Below are 19,600 nucleotides of genomic sequence, written 5' to 3'. Positions count from 1 at the left end.
CCCAGAGTGTAAACCGGTTGGCAATGGAAACAAGAAAAGTAATGAAAGGAAATCATTCCAGAAAGACGGCTGCATTTGTGCGGGTATGTTCTAGAGAGAAGACTCAGACTTTGAACCCTAATGAGTTGTTTGATTTGTAAGTTTCTAAATTGCTCTTCCCAGAAGACAAGTGTGTCCTAAGGGTGGTTCAGTATTGATTTTCCAGATTAACTTTTCCTTGAGTATCTACTGACTAACCAATTTTCCTACTATTTTCAAAAGAAATGATCAAAGATGTCTCACCTTGGATGTGTGTTATGAAGGAGTGGTTGAACGGTGGATTGCAGTTTTGTGCCAGCCGAATTACCTCCTGCTTATGCCTGTAACTGGAAGGTCTACTACCTTCTTCCCCCTTGAAAAGTTCTCAACTGTGAAAAAAAAAATCCACCTTCTTGAGTGTGCCACTCAAAATTTTTATCAAAGTAATACATATCTGTGTTTTTAAAAAAATGGAGTTGGACCAAAAAGAAGGCAGCAAGAAAAAAAGTATACCATCCCACCCTGACCTCATACCTCTTTCCTCAGAGACAACCACCTCAAACCCTCTTTGAGCAATTTCTTCTTGTAATTACCTCCATATTTTTAAGTAATTGGTTTCAGATTCTGCTTCTTATTCAACGTCGGGTGTTATCTATTTCCTTCGATGATGGATGAGGATTTATTTTTCTTACACCCTTACTCTCCTCACTTGCCCCTCCCCCTCCTCCCACAGACACATCTGGAGTGTATGTCGCAGACTCAAGAGGGGAAAGTTGGGGCTCAGAATGAGGAGACTAATTAAGTATTTTTGCTTGAAAATACGTGACGGATGAGAACAGGAGGACCAGTCTGCCGTGATGGTACTGCTGATGTAACCTGCGGTGTTTCTTCCCCTCCTTCTAGGCCTGTGTTGCCTACTGCTTCATTACCATTCCCTCCCTGGTGGGCATCTTCACGCGCCTCAACCTCTACCTGCATTCTGGTCAGGTTGCCTTGGCCAACCAGTGCCTTTCCCAAGGTAAGCCCGTCATTCTCACCTCTGAGCATTTCCTGGCTGCTTAGGAAAGCTGGCTCAGCTCTGTGTGTGTGTGCGTGTGTGTGTGTGTGTGCGTGCGTGCGTGTATGTGTGTGTGTGTAAAGAGAGAGATTCTTTTAAGGAAAGAAAAAAATAACTGATTAATACCTGATGAGTTTTAAATCTGTTTCTTTAGCAGGAAGCACATTGGACATACACACCTTTATAGAATCAGACAGATTACAGAGGGAAGCTATTTGCCTGTAAGGACCTTCTGAAATCTGTCTCACACAGGCCAGGTCAGGCAGCTCAGGATAAGTGCGCGTAGAGAATGTTACAAGTTAGAACTACTTCCTCACAGTAGATTCCTGTTTATTTTTTGTTGATGTTTGTTTGTTTGAAACCCCAGAGACCTACACATAGAATCTAATAAGTATAGAAAGAATACTCTCCACAGGTTACTTTTAGTGATAAAAATTGTGCTCAAGACCCATTCCTGTACTAGGTATAGGAGCCAACTGGTTTATTTGGGAGGCGATCCCCGAGAGTGTCCGTAGAGTGATGGGGGCACTGAGACAAGGAAGGGAAGGAAGCCAACAAGAGGTGTGCTTCTGGGCAGGTTACTGCTGTGGGCAGCTGAGGTACGTTCCCCCTGGGGACCTCTAGGACGGGTGTCGAACAGCCTCGGCACTGCCTTGCCAGGAGAATTGGGTTATTTACTCTTTATTCTGCCATTGACTGAGGGCTGCTTCTGGGTCATCAGCTGCACCCTGCCCTGTTCTCCACTTGACCCAAAAGAAAGCCCTCAGGCGGAGTGTTGGAGGTCGCACATATTTGCTACAGGAGGCGCTTGTCACCCCCTGGGACAGGAGGTATCCATCCATCAGGCCGAAACACAAAGAGTATAAGAGCTCCATTTATGGAGCATTTTTATGTGGCGAGCTCTTGGCACACTCATTTCAACCTCCCAACGGCCACATGAGGCAGGCCTGGGGCTGGTGCCTGCTTTCCCAAGTGAGCCCCCAGGGCTCCATGGCCAGCACTCAGCCCCTCATCTGTCCGACTCAAGGCTGTGCCTCTCACTGCTGACAGAGCATTTGCAGTGCCCACAATTGGGAAGCTTCAGTGACTAACTTGAGGGCTTCTTTGACACCGGTGGGTTGATGTTTTCAGTCATGGTCTGCCCTCCACTCCCATCTCCCACCTGACCTCACAGGATAAAGCCAAGTTTCGTGATCGACCACGTGGTGCCTTTGGTTTGGATGGGCTCCCTGGGTGGGTTGGAGAGTCGTCCTCGGCATGGCAGTTCTGGTATGTTGATCTGTATCTTCATTCACCTGGGGCAGTTCTGGGCACTGAGGTCTCCAAACATGATCGCTACCCATGAGCCTTTTCAAACTCCGCTTAGTTTTGCTTCTGACTCCTGAGGACTCCAGTAGCCTCCCACCACATTTGGAATTGCATCCAACACCCTGCCTGTGAGTCCTCGTGTGTTCTGGTGCCTGCCTGCCTTTTGTCCTCGTCTTCCACCACACTTAAGCCACAGTGGCCTTCTTCTGTTCTTTGAACATGCTAAGCTGTATTCCAGTTCAGAGTCTTTGTACTTGCTGTTCCCTCTTTCTAAAATGATCTTCCCCCAGGGGCTCCTGGGTGCCTCAGTTGGTTGAGTGTCTGACTCTTGGTTTTGGCTCAGGTCATGATCTCAGTGGTGGGACCAAGCCCCTCGTGCTGGGTGTGACGTCTGCTTAAGATTCTCTCTACAAAACAGATAAACATAAGGGAAGGGAAGCAAAAATAATATAAAAACATAAAAACAGGGAGGGAGACAAAACATAAGAGACTCTTTTTTTTTTTTTTAACGTTTATTTATTTTTGAGACAGAGAGAGACAGAGCATGAACGGGGGAGGGTCAGAGAGAGGGAGACACAGAATCCGAAACAGGCTCCAGGCTCTGAGCTGTCAGCACAGAGCCCAACGCGGGGCTCGAACTCACGGACCACGAGATCATGACCTGAGCCGAAGTCGGCCGCTTAACCGACTGAGACACCCAGGCGCCCCAAGAGACTCTTAAATATAGAGAACAAACTGAGGGTTGCTGGAGGGGTTGTGGTTGGGGGGTTGGGCTAAATGGGCAAGGGGCATCGGGGAGAACACTTGTTGGGATGAGCACTGGGTGTTATATGTAGGGGCTGAATCACTGGATTCTGCTCCTGAAATCATTGCACTATATGCTAACTAAGTTGGACGTAAATTAAACAAAACAAAACAAAACAAAACACCGGTCTGGCTGAATGCAGCTTCCTAGTCTCTCATGCTCTGTACCATCCTTGTGATCGTCATTATGCTGTTGATCTGTGTTTTCTTATTGCATATGTTGCTTATTGTCTGGACATCCAGTCTCCCCACCTGCCCTTGTCGTGTGTGGGTAAACACTTCTCCTAGTGCCTGCTTTGGTAAGGATGATGGGTTAGCAAGAAACAAGTTAAAACAAAAATGAACAGGCACCACCAAAAACCTGATGCCATGCAAAATGAAGAGTAGAGTGGATTAATTAGCTTAGGTGCTTAGGTTGATGTATGAAACTTAACATCTTACTATAAACTGGCTCCCTCTTAAAAAGTTCAGGAACAGTACAATTAATGTAGGAACGCTCGAGTTTGGCCTAACTTGAAACATTGGGAACAGATTCTGAACTGCAGGTACCAGAGCACAGAACTGTAAGTGGGGGCTCTAGAAGCCTTGATCTTTCTCCTCCCAACTTACAAACTAAGACCATGATCTAAGATATTGTAGATTCCAGGCAAGCTTATTATGACTGGACTCCATATGGGGCTTCATGCAATTTTTTTTTTTAAGGCAAAAATTCTTAAGCCAAATAAAGTCTCCCCTATCATCAAAGATTTGCTGCTCTAAGAACTGTTCTTCAAGAGCCCTGGGTGGCTTTTGCTTTCCTGTGCTGCCCTGTAACGACCTCGGTCCACACCAGGAGATAAGCAGCATCGGAACAGCCTGGTACCCGCTGTGCGGGTGATTAGTGCCCTCGGTGTTAGAGTTCTGGACCTCCTCATCTGCCTCATCCCACACTTCAAGCCACTGCAGGAGGAGCAGGAATGTGGCGTCCACTTCATGTTTAATAATTTATCTGATGATTTTTACTCTAGTCTCTAAATGCTATGGCACTAAACCTTAAAAGCCTATGATTGTTGTTCCGAAAGCCACATGCAGCGGTTGTGGCCAAAATAAATAATACATTCAATTACTGAGCATGGGAAGGCTAAATATAAATTAAATGAAGCTTGTGGAAATGGGCCACTGTTGTTCACCCCCCCCCCCCAACCCCCACCTTAAACACCCTCCCTCTCAGCTGGTTAGAAAACAATTCTCTCCCCCCAGTCCACTTTCTGGCCTCCCTTGATCCAGCTTCAGTGGTATGTATCTTGTTTATCGGACGGTGGCTTTGCCAGGACTGGGTCCAGCCTGACGTTAAATTCCCATTGAACTCTCAGCCAGCGCTGTGTGGGATGCTGATGGAGGCTTTTTACAGGGGAGGCCCAGTTCTGGTCCTATGGACGTACTGAGGTAGTACATAGAGTGGGATGTGGGGGGGATTTGTTTCAAAGCCACCCATTGTCCCAGTAGTGAGGAGAAATGGGGCTTGTGCCCCTCACCTGGAGATGCGTGTTTATCTTTGCTTTCAGCCACTTCATTAGATAAGTGCTTGCTCTTGTTTGTGAGTGGTTCTTCCCAGAAGATTATTACCAGGCCACAGCAGGAACAAATTTTTTTGCCCTTTATTTTTGTCTTGGTACCTTTATCTTTACAGTTTCTAATCTGAGAAAGGAGGGTGGTTTTACAATGGAAGTCATGTTTCAGATGGGGCTTAGAAGGAGAACTTATCAGGCGGAGATGGGGAGGAGAGAAGGAACAGTTGGCGTTCCAGGTGGGGCAAAGGGCTTGAGCAAAGGCATGGGAGGTGGGGAAGCCCGTGGTGTATTTGGCCAGCAGCAGGATGTCAAGATGAGTCCCTCACTGCTGGTCTCCCAATCTGGACTCTGCCACTCACCAGCAGGGTGCCCTTGGCCAAATTGGCCTTTTTGTGCCTGTTTCCTCATCTGTCAGGTGGAGGTGATGGCTATGGTACCTGTCACAGATTAAATGAGAAAACGTACTCAGAGAACTTGACTCACTGGCACACAGTAGCTGCTCAGTAAACATTAACCTCACAGAATTGTCTCTCAAAAGACAAAAGTATGCTCTGGAGTTCTGCATACAATGCCAGCTCTGTGGTTTCAGGCTTCTGAAAGCATACTTGTCCGAGGCAAAACCTTGAGAAATCCACAGGAAAGATGATCATTCTTTGAAGATTAACCTGCTGAATTACCCTGGGGGAAAAAATCAAAACGGGTATGCAGTTCCTCCAAAGACAAAACAGTAGAGAAAACAAGCAAAATGGTTTTGTTCTTTTATTAATAATAATGCTTTCCACTCCTATAGAATTGTCTCCCCCTCCTTTTAAATTGTACATTTTTATTTATTTTTTTGCATCTTTATCCTTCAGAGCTTACTCACAAGCCAGTTCTTAGGGAAAACCAGCCTTGGCCTCTCCACCCCTAAACAAACTAAGAGTGAGATCAGGTTATTCTAGATGTGTTATCTTGGCACTTTTCCCTCACTGGACTTACTGCTGTTTTATTTAGCAGGTTAATAAGTAAATGTCCACTTTTCTCCCTTGCAAGAGTATCTGCTCCATGAAATCTGACGTGTCTTGTTGGACGTTGCGTCCCTGGCTCCTGGCACGTTGCCTACCACACGGGTGCTCAAGAGGTGCTGAATGAAGGAGTGGCAATCCTACGATAATAATGGTTGATAATTCTTAATAATATCAATACATGTAAAATGGTACCCAAGCTTTTCATGGTATGGACATAACTACTAAGTAACCCTGCTGTTCAGAAGAGAGTCCCATCAGAGCCTTCTAGTAGGTTTTACATAACTTCTTTTCATAGTTTTAGGTGAAAGAAAACAAGTTAGGCTCAAACATATGCCAAGCTGTATAGACCTGTTGAATGAAGCTATTTTGCTGTTTTGATCCGTGAGGAACCCAAAAAAGCAGAGGAGAGGCTGTGGCCTGCTACTAGGAGGCCCACTGACCACTGTGAACCATCACGGCTAATGGAGGTGGCCTGGACAGCAGGGTGGAGGAGAGAAAGCATTTTTTATCCTCCTGGAGAATGATGGGTGGCTTGTGATGGAGGAAAGTATCCTCTATCCACTTACCAGGTCACTGGGGTTTATGCTTAAGGTCACATTTACTAGTTCTGTTGACAGGCCATCCTCTGAAGAATGTGTTTGATGTGACTGTTCTCACAAACCCTCTGGTGATCGTGGACAAAGCAGGTTATTTTTGCCAGAACAGTTCACGTGGGCACATGGCATGAAACTCGTCATCCATGTTCACATGGTCCATCCACCTTACAGAATATAAGGGCCTGGGATGGAGGGCAACCCATAATGCAACCCACAGAAAAGGAGCAGGGCAAGAGTCTCCCCGTAAGTTCACTTAGCTCTTTATATTAGTAAATATCAACAATTTTCTTGCTCCCGCCAGCATTTCTTGGCCATTTTTTACACACAAGCCACTGTGCCAAGCATTGTGCCAGAAAAGGAATGCACTTTGAGACTGTGTGCTAATAGGGGAGAGTGAATCTGTTTACAGTTAAACAAGGCAGCTTGTGATAAATGTTGTGCAAGATTTCATAAAACGTGCGATAGAATTTTAAGGGAGAGAAAGCTGACCCTTTGGCTTAGAAGAGCAAAAAATAAAAAAAAATAAAAAAATAAAGCTTTTTAAAATGGGTGGCATTGAGTTGCCTGGAGGGAAAGGAGGATCTTTATATGCTGAAATGAGGCAGAGGGCATTCTAGGCTGAGACAGCAGCCAGGTGCAAAGGCCTACAGGCTGGAAACAATGCATCTGGAAGGAATGGGTAAGAGATCAACTTAGGAAGATAGTTTGGGGCCTGATGAGAACTGAAAATTCCTGCAAAGCAATCTAGTCTTATTCAGTATGTAGTATTTGCTCGGTGGTTTATGTTCATTTTACAGATGAGGATACTGTGGCTCAGAAGTGTGACATGACTTGCCCAGGACCGTCCAGCTAATAAGTGGCCTGATCTGACTTCAAGTGCTCTTTCCACCCTTGAGCTTTCCTGAAGTGGGTTAGTTCCTCTAAACCCTAATACAAAGTATTATTTCTAACCCTGGGTGTATGTGGTTGCTGGAGACCAGTTGTTACAGATTGAACATTAGATAAGTTTATGTAGAAAACAACCAGAATGAAGATGAGAGTTAGTTAATCTTTTCTGCTTCGGGAAATCCAAACCTAATATCCGCAGAGACTTCTTCACAACCTCCTGTGAGCCATTGCAGAGATGGTAGGAAGGTGTGTTGACTGTGCATTAGCTCCAAAGACAGGAGTCCGGTGACATGGGTAGCACATTGGACTGAGAAGTCATTTCTATGACCCCAGTGGACTTTCACAGTGTGTTGATAATCAGTGAATTGAAAAGGCATTCTGCATAAACCACATGGCAAAATCAAGGTTAGATTAAGCTGTCATTGATAACAATTAAGCATTAATGAATAAAGTATTTAATTGTTTCTGGGCATTCATATTTCTTTAAATCTTACTCTGTATACATTACATATTATCAAATTAGTGGCTCCTTCAGTCCTCAAACTTAACTGCTGTAATAACAAATTCTATTACAAAAACACAGTGTAGTCATAAATAGTGTTAAATCTCTATGGATAACTCACCTGTGGACGATCAATTGGCCATTTGGACTCTGAGGCTTTACCCAAAGGCAGCCCTGTCACTTGGTGACAGTGCATCTTCAGTGCAGACCAAAGTTCAGCCTGCTGAAACAAAAATCCCATGGGCTGAGTGACTTCAGTGACAAACATTGGTCGCTCAGGGAAGCCCAAGACCAAGCTACCAGCAGATCAGTGTCTGGCGAAGACTTCTTGGCTCATAGACCGCCATCTTCTCACTGTGTGCTCACATGTGGAAAGAGTGAGAGTTTTCTCCGGGGCCTCTCGTATAAGGGCACTGATCCCATTTGTGAGGGCTCCACCTCATGATTTCACACCTCAGTGTTCCCACCGGTACCATCTTTGGGGGTAGGATTCCAGCATACGGATTTGGGGGTAGGGTGGAAGGACATTAACAGTCCAAAATACAAAGTTTGAGGTGGTAAGCTGCGTCCTGACATTACATCTGTACAGTAGTTTCCATTATATTGATGTTGTCACTCCAAACCTACACTCATCAAGAGATGGAAAATGTTGAAGACTGGTAAAGATTAGTTTAGCAACAGGGTTGTTAGAACTTGTGGAGTGTAGCCAGAATCCCGCTTTGATCAAGCATATTCAAGGGACAGGAAGGAGTCTTTCACCTTCTTGTGACGTTTTGTCCCAAGAAATCACGATGCCCCCTTTCTTAGAGAGCTGGACCCAGGACTGTCTTGTCTCACGTGTCCAGGAGGGCATGTGATTTTGAAGGTGTGTTTGGGAGTGGAGTGGCTTCTGAGCTCTTGTTTAGCCCTGGGATTTTATGGTTCTGACAAGTAGTATAGACTTCCATTAGCAGTGACCTAATCTGTTATTTAAAAAACCAAATGCCACCTCTTAAGGTGGGTCATCGCTTCTTGACTGTGTGTTTAGATTCATGTGCTGAATCCTAGTCTGTGTTGACAATGCTGGGGACACAAAAGGATCACCTGACTCTCAGAGGTCACAAGTCTTGAGTTTATGTTACCATGTATGGAGGGTGTTTGGGGGTACCGACTTGTTTCCCACTGAATAATAGCTTGTACGTTACTTTAAATCTTAATGATTTTTACTAAAAAAATTTATTTCATGCTCATTTGAAAAAATTCCCACAAATAAAGAAGTGTAGAACTTAACAAACAAACATAAAAGGCCTCAAAATAAAAGTCATCAGTAATCTGCTCTGTTTCCTCCCTTCGAAAAAACAGCCATTGTTAACATTTGGGATAGTTTTCTTAATTTTTTTTTCTATAGGTTCATTTAGAAATACTCCTTCATTCTCATGCTTTACCTCTCTTCTGCTCTCCTTCCCTCCACTTCTATCTATATTCTTATATATACACGCAGTCCCCACCACCCTTAGGAATGGGATTGTGTCTTCTGCAATGTTTTTCTTTTTTCTTTTAAAAATTTTTAATGTTATTTTTGAGAGGGGGGTGGGTAGAGAGCGGGGCAGGGGCAGGGGCAGAGAGAGAGGGAGACACAGAATCCAAAGCCTGCTCCAGGCTTTGAGCTGTCAGCACAGAGCCCGACGTGGGGCTCGAACTCACGGACCGCGAGATCATGACCTGAGCCGAAGTCGGCCGCTTAACCGCGACTGAGCCACCCAGGCGCCCCTTCAATTTGCTTTTTTCACTTAGCAGTAAATATTGGTCTTTTCTCCCCCTGCCCCTTCCCACTTAACCCATGTCAGTACATAAAGATCCACCCCATTCTTTGTAATGGCTGTCCAGTGTTCTAGGTCATTTCCTTTTCTTTTTGGAAGTGCTATAAATTATTTCCCCAGCCCCCCTCCATTTTTCTCCTAAACTCCTATTGAAAAATATTTGGACCCTTTCCAGTTTTTTTGCTCTTGCCAACAATGAGCAACTGGCGTCTTAATTCTGAACATTTTGAAGGTTTTCAGTAGTTGTCAAATTGGTGGATATTCTAGTCTCTGAGAATGTGGAACCCTATCTGTCATTCAGACAGAGTCCTATGTAGAGCCTTGGTGCACAAAACAGATAGGAATGGTCTATTCAGGCGAGCATGCCTGTGGGAGGCCACTAGTTCTTGAGTTGCCTTCGGGGATCTGGAAAAGGCTTCAGAGCACAGGCTGAGACCTTCTAAAGCCTCCAGAAAAATCCATTCAAGTGGAGCTGTCTAGAGAGCTTGAACCCTGAATTACGCCTCACTTCATCAAGCAACTAATCAGAGAGGAACCTTCCTGGCGCATTGGCTGTGGGGGGCAGGCCAGTACCTGGGCCTCTGGAAGGTGTGTGCCACCCTTAGTGCCTTGCTTGATGCACACGAGGAGGGTGGATGTCCCTTGGAGCAGCAGGAGTCTGGAGTCCCTGGGCTGTGGGTGGGCTCCCACCCCTGGTTAAGAAGGAAGGGGTTACTATTCAGATACCCCCTTTGATCATCTGCCTTGTCTACCTTACAGCCTCACTTGTTCTTTTGCACATTTCTGTGATTGAAAAGTTTAAAGCATTACATTGCCTTTGTATGTATGCTAAAGAAAAATTATTTTTAGAAATGTAAATTAAAATTCCAAGCAGTAACTTAGCGGTAAGTGAAAGATCCCAGTTTCTTTCACCCTCAGCCACAAGTCCTATATCACAGTTAATACTTTGGCATTCTAGTGCCTCACTTATTTTTATGCATCTACATAAGGATATACCCGTTTTTCTTACAAAGATAGGATGCTGCTGTACACAGGTATATAACGATTTGTGCTTAATATATCATAGGCATCTTTACATAGATGTACTGTGTTCTGTTTATTAGCCACATCATTTCCAGGATATGACAATGCAACAGTTTGTTTTTTATTTTTTTAACATTTTATTTTTATTTTTGAGAGAGACAGCATGAGTAAGGGAGGGACACAGAGAGAGGGAGACACAGAATCTGAAGCAGGCTTCAGGCTCTGAGCTGTCAGCACAGAGTGTGACACGGGGCTCGAGCTCGTGAACCACAAGATCGTGATCTGAGCTGAAGTCAGATGCTTAACTGACTGAGCCACCCATGTGCCTCCCCTGACCCCATTCTTTATCTTGGGTAATGTGGTTCAGTACATTTAAGGCAGGACCTAGGAATTCGTATATATTTTTTAAGTAACAGCTGAGTGAGACCTGATAGGTTCATGTATCGTAAAATCCATCCTTCTACTAAGTGTACAATTCACTGGTTTTTAGGACACTCACAGAGTTGTGCAACTGTCATCACTAATTCCAGCACATTTTTATCACCCCAAAAGGAAACCCTGGACCCACTGAGTAGTCATTCCTTTTTGCTCCTCCTTCAAGCTCCAGGCAGCTGCCCGTCTACTTTTTGTTTCTATGGATTTGCCTGTTCTTATTATTTTATATAAGTGCAGGCTTACAATACAGGTCTCTTATGATTGATTCCTTTCATTTAGGATATGATTTTAAGGTTCGGCCGCATTGTAGCCTGTATGTAACATGTGTACACAGCATCCATGCACACTTAAAGTTGGAGGAACCGCCAGGTCCTGCAGAGTACGTTCCCATCGGCCATATTAGGCCTGGGAACCTGTATTTTTAGCAAAGCTTCTGATGCTTCTGCTAAAGCAATTTTGGAAAACTGGCTTCGCGAGCAGCTCAGCCCCTCGTACTGAGAGCAGGGATGGTGGCTCTGCTTGCCCTTCACCCAGAACCCGGCAGCGCTGAGGGACATGTTGGCTCTGGCACAGAAAACAACAGAATGCTGCTCTGCAGAGGAGTGGACACCCCACGAAGAAGGATCTCGCAACAGAATGGACGTGGGTCCGGCCAGGCATCCCTGAGTGGTAGTTTTGGTTTTTATTTTTAATTCCTTTTTTAAAGTAAGATGTGGAAAAGAAGCCCGGTTGTCCAGTGAAACCTCAGAAGATCCAGTGGAAAAAGATAAAGCATAGGGAGGCTGGTACATATGCTTGCTTTTCCCTCCCCACCGCCCCTTACTAACCCCCACCACCCCCCCGCGGTGAAACAGGAATAATAGTGTTTATGGATTGGAATCGGATTTCTCCTTTTTCTGTAGGTCTTTTACAAAACAAAACAAAACACATGTAGCCCATTTTATCTTGGATTGTCTTCCAGGGCTTTTAATAGCCACAAAAGTGTTCTATGGTATTGACGTCATTATTCTGAACTCTAGGAGGAAAAACTTTTCATATAAAATAGGATTTGAGCTCTAATTACGAGATCAAAATTGAGAAGTCTCCTAGATAAGATTTTATATATGGAGTAAGTCTTCTAAGGATAGAAATAAAAATCTGCTTTGGAACACTCTGGAACATTGCCCCAACCCCTAAATAACTGTTTATTTTAGCCCTCTCCTTTGGAATGGGAACTGAGTGGGGGGTGTTTGTGAGGAACAGGGTGCCCTGCACAAAGCTGCGCCCTCTTTAATGAGGCATAATAATGGGCACTTTTCTCGTGGCCACTTGGTAACAAGCACATAAATAGAATAAATAATGGTCTTTGGCGTTGTTCTGAGCAGAATTTTCATTTCCGCTGAGAGAAGCTCTTCACCTTGCTCATTACGGACTTAATGTTTTCACCAGAAAGCAGTTCCTGTAGAGCCATGGGGACAGAGAGCTTTTCCCGTAGAAGGAAGACAGCCAGAGCTGGCGTCCAGGCCTGCCTGTTCCCAGAGAGCTGAACCTCAGCGCTAGATTCAGCTCTGTTTCTTGTGTGGTGTGGTTACGAATGAGGAACATAAAATGTATCATTGTAAGCATTTTTCAGCTACAATTCATTGGTTTTAGGTACATTCACAATGTCACGCAGCCCTCACCACCATCCATTTCCAGACCTTTTCATCCCTCCAAACCCAATGCAACCTGTACCCTTTACACAGTAACTATTCCCCTTTCCCCATTCTACTTTCTGTCTCCATGCAGTCAATACCTCTGCCTCATAAAAGCGAAATCCTACAGCAATATGTCCTTGTGTCAGACCTGTTTCACTTGGTGTAATGTTTTCAGGGTGCGTCCATGTTGTAGCATGTATCAGAATCTGCTTCCTCTTTAAGGCTACATAATAATCCTGTTGTATATATGTTCTACGTTTTCCTATCCGTTCACCTGTTGATGGATGCTAGGGTTGTTTCCACCTTTTGGCTAATGTGAATAATGCTGCCGTGAACATTCATGTACAAGTATCTGAGTCCCTGCTTTCCTTTCTTTTGAATGTGAACCTAGAAGTAGGATTGCAGGCTGAGAGCATAATTCTGTGTTTCACTTTTTGAGGGACCACCAAAGAGTTTCCCACGGCAGCTGCACTGTTTTACTTTCCCACCAGCAGCTTCTCTACATCTTTGCCAGCACTTGTTACTTACTGGTTTTTGTTTTTGTTCTTTGTTTTTTTATGGTGCCCATCCTGAAGTTTTCTCCCAGTGATGAAATCTCTGGGGGATTGCACTGATTTGCATTTTCCCAATGATTATTGATGTTGAGCATCTTTTCATGTGCTTGTTGACCATTTGTGTATTTGGAAAACTGTTCAGGTCCTTTGCCCATTGTTAATCAGGTTACTTGTTTTGCTGTTATTGGAGAATTTCTTTATATATTCTAGATATAAACCCCTTATCAGATCTATGATTTGTAGGCTTGTGTTTTTTTTAAAAAACACGATTTTGGGGCACCTGGATGGTTCGGTCAGTTAAGCATCCAACTCTTGATTTTGGCTCAGGTCATGATCTCACAAATCATGAGATCGAGCCCCTGAATCGGGCTCCAGGCTGACAGCACAGAACCTGCTGGGGATTCTCTCTCTCCGCTCTTTCTGCACCTCCCCCACTTACACACGTGCATGTGTGCTCTCTATCTCACTCAAAATAAATAAAACATTTTTAAAAAAATAATGCAAATTTTATTGTATTGCTCAGTGAGGGTGATGGCCTTTAAACTCTGCTCAGCTCAGTCTTTGACCATCCCTGGGCTACTCTGATTTGGCCACCCCCTTTTTGAGCTTATTTCCTCATGTGGGCGTTGAAATCATTGTGTCTTTCCCATAGGACTGCTGGGGACTAAGAATACAAACTACCTAAAACAGGGCTTAGGAGTGTCTGTGGTCCCTTTAGTAGTGTCATTTACTACTATCTGTAGGCCGAGATATCAAGTGTCTTTTCCCAGCGCCCCTGTATTTAATCTCTTTCTATACAAGATCAACATCAGCTGCTTTGTGTCCTCCCCGTCCTCCCTCCACCCCCAGACCAAAGGACACAACAGGTTCCCCGTAGGTAGGTGTGAAATAGTGTGATCAGGTCAGTCTCATCACCCTACTGATGTTGTCAACTTTCACCCCCTTTCCTCCTTGTGTGTCCACAGTGCCTGGTCACCGTTGGTGCTTAATAAATTTGCTGAGGTGAACGTAAGGGTGTGAGTTCAGTGTGGGAGAGAGCCTGGGAAGGGAGTATTCAGGACCAGAGGTAACTTTATAGAGAAAACTCTGAGAGAATGGTCTTTCCTTAACATGTTTGTTTTTGGGTTTTTGTTTTTTTTTCTTTGAAGAAGGAAGGGAGGGAAGACCAAAAAAAAAAAAGCCCACATCGAGCTGCAGACACATACTCTTCTCATTAAGTGCAGGGCTTTGTTCCCAGAGGGCAGGCGTTTGTTGTTGGGTTTGCCCCTTTGGGCTGCTGGGTGGGGCTCCCGCTTGGGTTCAGGATGCTGTGTGCCAGCGCAGTGTTCTCTCCGCATCGCTGCAAGTCGTTTCGGAGTGGAAGTATATTTATGTGGACCATGTAAACGTTTGATCTTGTTGGGTAGTTTAAAATTTCACTTGTCAGGTCAGTGTTTTGTCTGTTTCGACCTTGAGGCTTTTTCTCATGTGGAATACTTTGGCAGTTCTCTTAAGAACTCTCTCCCTCTCCACCCCCACCTCCAGTCCTTGCTTGTCTCCCCGTCCGTTCCTCCCTGTCTCTGTCCTCCTATTGCTGCCTCCCTCCCATCTACTCTTCCATCCCTCTCTTCCTCTGCTCTCCCCTTCCCTTGCTTTCTCTCATCCTTTGAGGTCTTCTTGTTTTATAGACAACTTTGTGGTTTAAAAAATATCTTGGGGCACCAGGGTGGCTCAGTCGGTCAAGTGCCGGATTCTTGGTTTAGGCTCAGGTCGTGATTTCATGGTTCGTGGGTTCAAGCCCTGAGTTGTGCTCGGTGCTGACCGGGATTTGCTCTCTTTCTGCCCTTCCCCTGCGCACTCTGGCTCTCAAAGTAAATAAACTTAAAATATATGTATATCTTTATCTCCCAAGTGATTCTCAGAACTATTTACCTAGTCAGAAGTCTCAGAAGCTTGTTGTGTGCATGTGCGTGGGCGTGCACGTGTGGATTCCTTCAGAGGGTTCAGTTACTTTAACAAATATGGTGTAACAAATATGGTGCTGGAGTAGACCCAGGCAGACCAGAGTTTGCACCCCGCTCCACGTCTCGTGCTGGCACCTCGAGCATACCCAGGACACTGCTGAAGGAGCAGGCACGTGGCCTTCCTCCCAAGGTGAACGGGAGGGTTTGGTGAACCAAGTCTGGGTTGAGCTGTCTGCCCCGGCAGCTACTATTTCTTGGCTTTCTGTAAAAATTGGCCACTTGTTTATTTCACTTAATTATCAAAGCCACCCTGACGGAGGCTCTTTGAGCTGAATTGCTCAGTGAAGAAGGAGGGAGAGAGGTGGAGATGTGAGGCAACAGCAGTACCCTCTCCGCGGAATGTTCTACGAGTCGGTTAAGGTTGCAGAAGCCCTCCAGTCGGACCTGCCCACTGTATCTGGCCCTCAGCATGGCCTGCCTTCCATGTAACTCGCAGGACGGGCCTGGCAGCCAGGTGAAGAAGAAAGCAGACCCTGAATTTTTCAGAGTTCTCATACTCGGACTTTTCTTCTGTCTTGCAGCCGATGCCTTCTTCAAAGCCGCTATAAGCCTCATTCCAGAAGTTCCAAAGACGATTAATATCGATGGAAAGATGCGACCGTCAGAATCATTCCTTCTGGAATTCCTCTGCAATTTCTTTTCTACTTTATTAATAGTTCCGGTACGTTTCGCCAGAAGAGCCATAGGTGATGTCCTTCTTTGATCTGCCTCATGTACATCTTCAGCCCTAAAAGTGCAGGGACATTCTATCTGTGTCTATGTGCTGCTTTTCTAATCAGAGGTTTACGTTGCTCAGTGTTTTGTTTACTTTTATTTAGTAAATAATCTCCTCCCTCAACACGGGGCTCGATCTTAAGACCCTGAGATCGAGAGTCACATGCTCTACCAACTGAGCCAGCCAGGCATCCCTAAGTTACTCAATGTCTTTTCCATTCATTTTGTATACTGGGTGTCTTAGTTGCGGTTCTGTACGTAGTCAAGTGGGTGCCACTTAGGGGTTAAGGACTGAGGCCTTGGACGAAGATGCCTAGGGTGGAATCTCCCCTCCCCCTCTTCCTACCCCGTAGGCTCAGGCAATTATATAACATGCCTGGGCTGCAGTTTCCTAATCTATAAAACGGGAGTAACAATAGTGTCTTCATCTCCAGGTCATTGTGAGGATTAAGTGAGTGAGTGTACACATGTGGTTAGAACAGTCCAACCCTGTAAACGGTGATGGTGATGTTCTTTTGATGGCAAGTGCTAGAAACCAAAATGAGATAGTGGAGATCAAAGAAGACATTGTTGGAAGGATGCTGGGGTTTTTTCTGGAACATTCTGATGTGCAGTCAGGCTTGGGCTGGCAGGAATCAGGCTTCTGTCTCTCCAGACCCAGCACCAGGACCCTCACCCTAGCAGAGGTTCTTAACCCACAGTCTCCCTGCTTGCTTCCTGAGGGTCTGGCAGGGCAACCATGAATTTAGATGAGAAAAAAAAATCTCAATTTTTACAAATCTCTGTGAAACTGAAATTGGCCCTTTGCTCCCTTGTGAGTTTTTTGGTTTTTTTCCATTGTGAGTTATATAGGCAACGAGCCACAGTAGCAGGTAGTCACAGGGCTAGGAATTTGTCACCAAAGAAATCAACCATTTGTTCATATCACATTTAAGGTGACAGATATTTCAGAAGACTTAATTAAACATACTCACCAAGAAGTAATAGAATACGGTATAACAAATACATTGAAAAAATATTTTGACAAGTATATTTTAGCATAATTGCTAATCAAACATACTCATCAAGAACTAATAGAATACATTATATAACAAATATATTGAAAAAAATATTTTGATGAGTATGTTTTATATTTCTTTTGTGGTCTTGCATATTTTATTTTCTGCATTTATTTTATTTTTTTGTTTTTATTTATTGTATTTCCTGTATTACAAGTCATATCCTGAGGAGCCCATAGCCTTCACCGGGCTCTGACAGGGTCCAGGTACAAAACATGTACAGGAATCCGGGATCCGTGCTAAAATACAGATTCTTGGGGCCCCCTCCCAGAGAGGTTGACTCAGTAGGTTAGGATGGGGCCCTGAATCGGCACTTTTGAAAGCCTCCTGAGTAGTTCAGGTGTGGATGGTCCAGGACCGCACTTGAAAAAACATCCCTCTGCACTCAGGCCAGGAAGCAACTCTTTCTCATGAGTACACAGTTCCTTTTTGGGGTGACAGAAATGTTCTCAAATTGATTGTGGTGACAGTTGCACAGCTCTGGGAGTATCCTAACCACTGAAGTGTGCATTTGGAATGGCGTGTGAATTCTCAGTGGAGCCGAGGAGGCAAAGAGTGACTTAGCTTCCAAGTGTCCAGGTTGAAATCCCAGGTTCTGGGGAGACAAGATGGCTTGGTCAGGAGGCAGTGCTCAACGCCTGACCTCAGTGTTTTCAAATCACCTTCTTAGTCCTTTGTATAAACAGTTTCTCTGTATTTTGGAGAGTCTAGTTGTCAAGTGAGGGGACCAAAAAAAAAAAAAAGAAGAAAAAATCCCCAGCATTTCTAAGGAGTAATCTAAGCTGATCAGTGTCATTGTTTGTTGGTTAATTGGGATGCATTGTCCTTCTACACATGAGATTTTCTTCATGTTAAAAATCAGAGACTGGACGAAAGCCTTGTGCTTGGAGTCAGAAACTTGAGTGCCGTCTGACCCAGTGACTCAGCAGCCTTATGGCATTGGGAACGTTTTGTAACTCTTCAGAGCCTCAGATAATTGTCACCTTTCTAAAATGTCACCCAAATGCCTGCCTGGCGGGGCTGTTATGAGGTTGAATGAAACAGTTGATCTGAAAGTACTTTTGACCCAGAAGCTCTGTCCCTGGGGTTGCATGCTGATGACCAGTGGGTGGCATCCAACCCAGAGACACGGTTTTTGGCCACACAATGATGGAAAACATTTGGTATGAATTACCCACGTTTAAAAATTGGTAGATCACAGAAAAACCCAGCTTTTTAGTTCCTCTTGAGAAATCAGATCCTGCCATGTGGGGCCCACATTCTCCGACCCGCGGCAGCTGGCCCATGCTGTGGAGGGAGGAAGAGGCATGTGCACTCTCTCCAATTCCCATGAGTGCCTCTGGACCCATTTCTGTCGCCTGCCTGGTCCATTGGCATTCACCAGAACGTCCCCCTGGCCTCAGCGGATTGTCTCGTTCCTGGTATCAGTGTGCACGCTTCTGTGGGGGTTTAGTAAAGATCAGGAGATGAATATCCCTTGTGATTGCCTGTCCCCTGTCCTGTGCTGTACTGCAGACCTTCAGCAGCCTTCAGTCTCTGGGACTCCTCCTCCAAGCCCTGCAAAGTAGGGATCACTGTGCCTTTTCCACGTGAGGCACCCATGCTGGGGAGCCTGTGCAGCTTGAGGTCGCACAGCTAGTGAGCAGTAGAGCAGCAGGTCTGTGCTGCTCCGGGGTCTGTTCAGCACCATCTGAGTCTGAAACGTTGACAGGGCACTTTATCACCTCAAGGCTGAGCCTTAGCAACCCTCCATCCGTCCTGTGGGATACAGCATTAGTAATAAATATGGAAGATGTTCAGCCTGAATAGCCGAGGCTGTGGGCTCCGGGGCCCCAGGATGGGCCTCACGTGAGGCACGTCTCTTGTGAGTAGGTTTAGTATGAAGGCAACTCCTGTATCCCGCTTTTACCTGGTTCAGATCATATCCTTTCGTGTCACAGCTTTTACTTAATTTTTTAAGTTTAATTTTATTATTGTAAGAGCATTTAACAAGAGATGTACCATCTTAACACATTTTTAAGTATGTGATACAGTATTGTTAACTACAGGCACCGTGTTGTACAGCAGCTCTCTAGAGTGTCTTCGTCTTGCTTAATTGAAACCTTAAGCCCATTTTTAAAAAACTGTTTATTTTGAGAGAGAGAGAGAGCAAGCGTGCAGAGACAGAGACAGAGCGTGCAGAGACAGAATCCCAAGCAGGCTCTTTGCTCTCAGCACAGAGCCTGATGCAGGGCTCGATCCCATGAACCGTGAGATCATGACCCGAGTCAAAATCAAGAGTTGGACACTTAACCGACTGAGCCACCCAGGTGCCTCATAAGCCCATCGATGAGTAGCTCTCCATTTCCTCCTCCTCCTAGCCCCTGGCAGCCACCATCTATTCTTAATTCTGTGAACATAACTGTTTTAGATGCCTTATGTAAGTGGAATCATGAGTATTTCTCTGTGATTGGCTTCTTTCACTTACTGGCTTCCAGGGTTCATCCATGTTGTCATATTTGACAGAATTTCCGTTTTTTTTAAGGCTGAATATTAATCCATTGTGTATGTATATCACATTTTCATTATCCATGCATCCACTAGTGGGCGTTTAGGTTGTTTCCACATC

At 44.9% G+C, this 19,600-nt stretch overlaps 1 protein-coding gene across 7 annotated transcripts in view; it reads left to right on the top strand.

The window, feature by feature from the left end:
- The window catches only part of VPS35L (VPS35 endosomal protein sorting factor like), a 118,088-nt gene that overhangs the window by 81,150 nt on the left and 17,338 nt on the right, over positions 1 to 19,600 (top strand). For all 7 annotated transcript variants that reach the window (XM_042922492.1, XM_042922493.1, XM_042922491.1 and 4 more), the window contains 3 exons: positions 6 to 83; positions 922 to 1,036; positions 15,742 to 15,881. In XM_042922492.1, coding sequence (XP_042778426.1) covers positions 6 to 83; positions 922 to 1,036; positions 15,742 to 15,881 — 333 coding nt within the window. The remainder of the gene's footprint in view (positions 1 to 5; positions 84 to 921; positions 1,037 to 15,741; positions 15,882 to 19,600) is intronic.

This window comes from Panthera leo, chromosome E3 (assembly GCF_018350215.1).
Source record: "Panthera leo isolate Ple1 chromosome E3, P.leo_Ple1_pat1.1, whole genome shotgun sequence".
In the NCBI taxonomy this organism is placed as follows: Eukaryota; Metazoa; Chordata; class Mammalia; order Carnivora; family Felidae; genus Panthera; species Panthera leo.
Note: the sequence above shows the minus strand (reverse complement) of the source record. Positions and strands in the feature narration are given on the sequence as shown.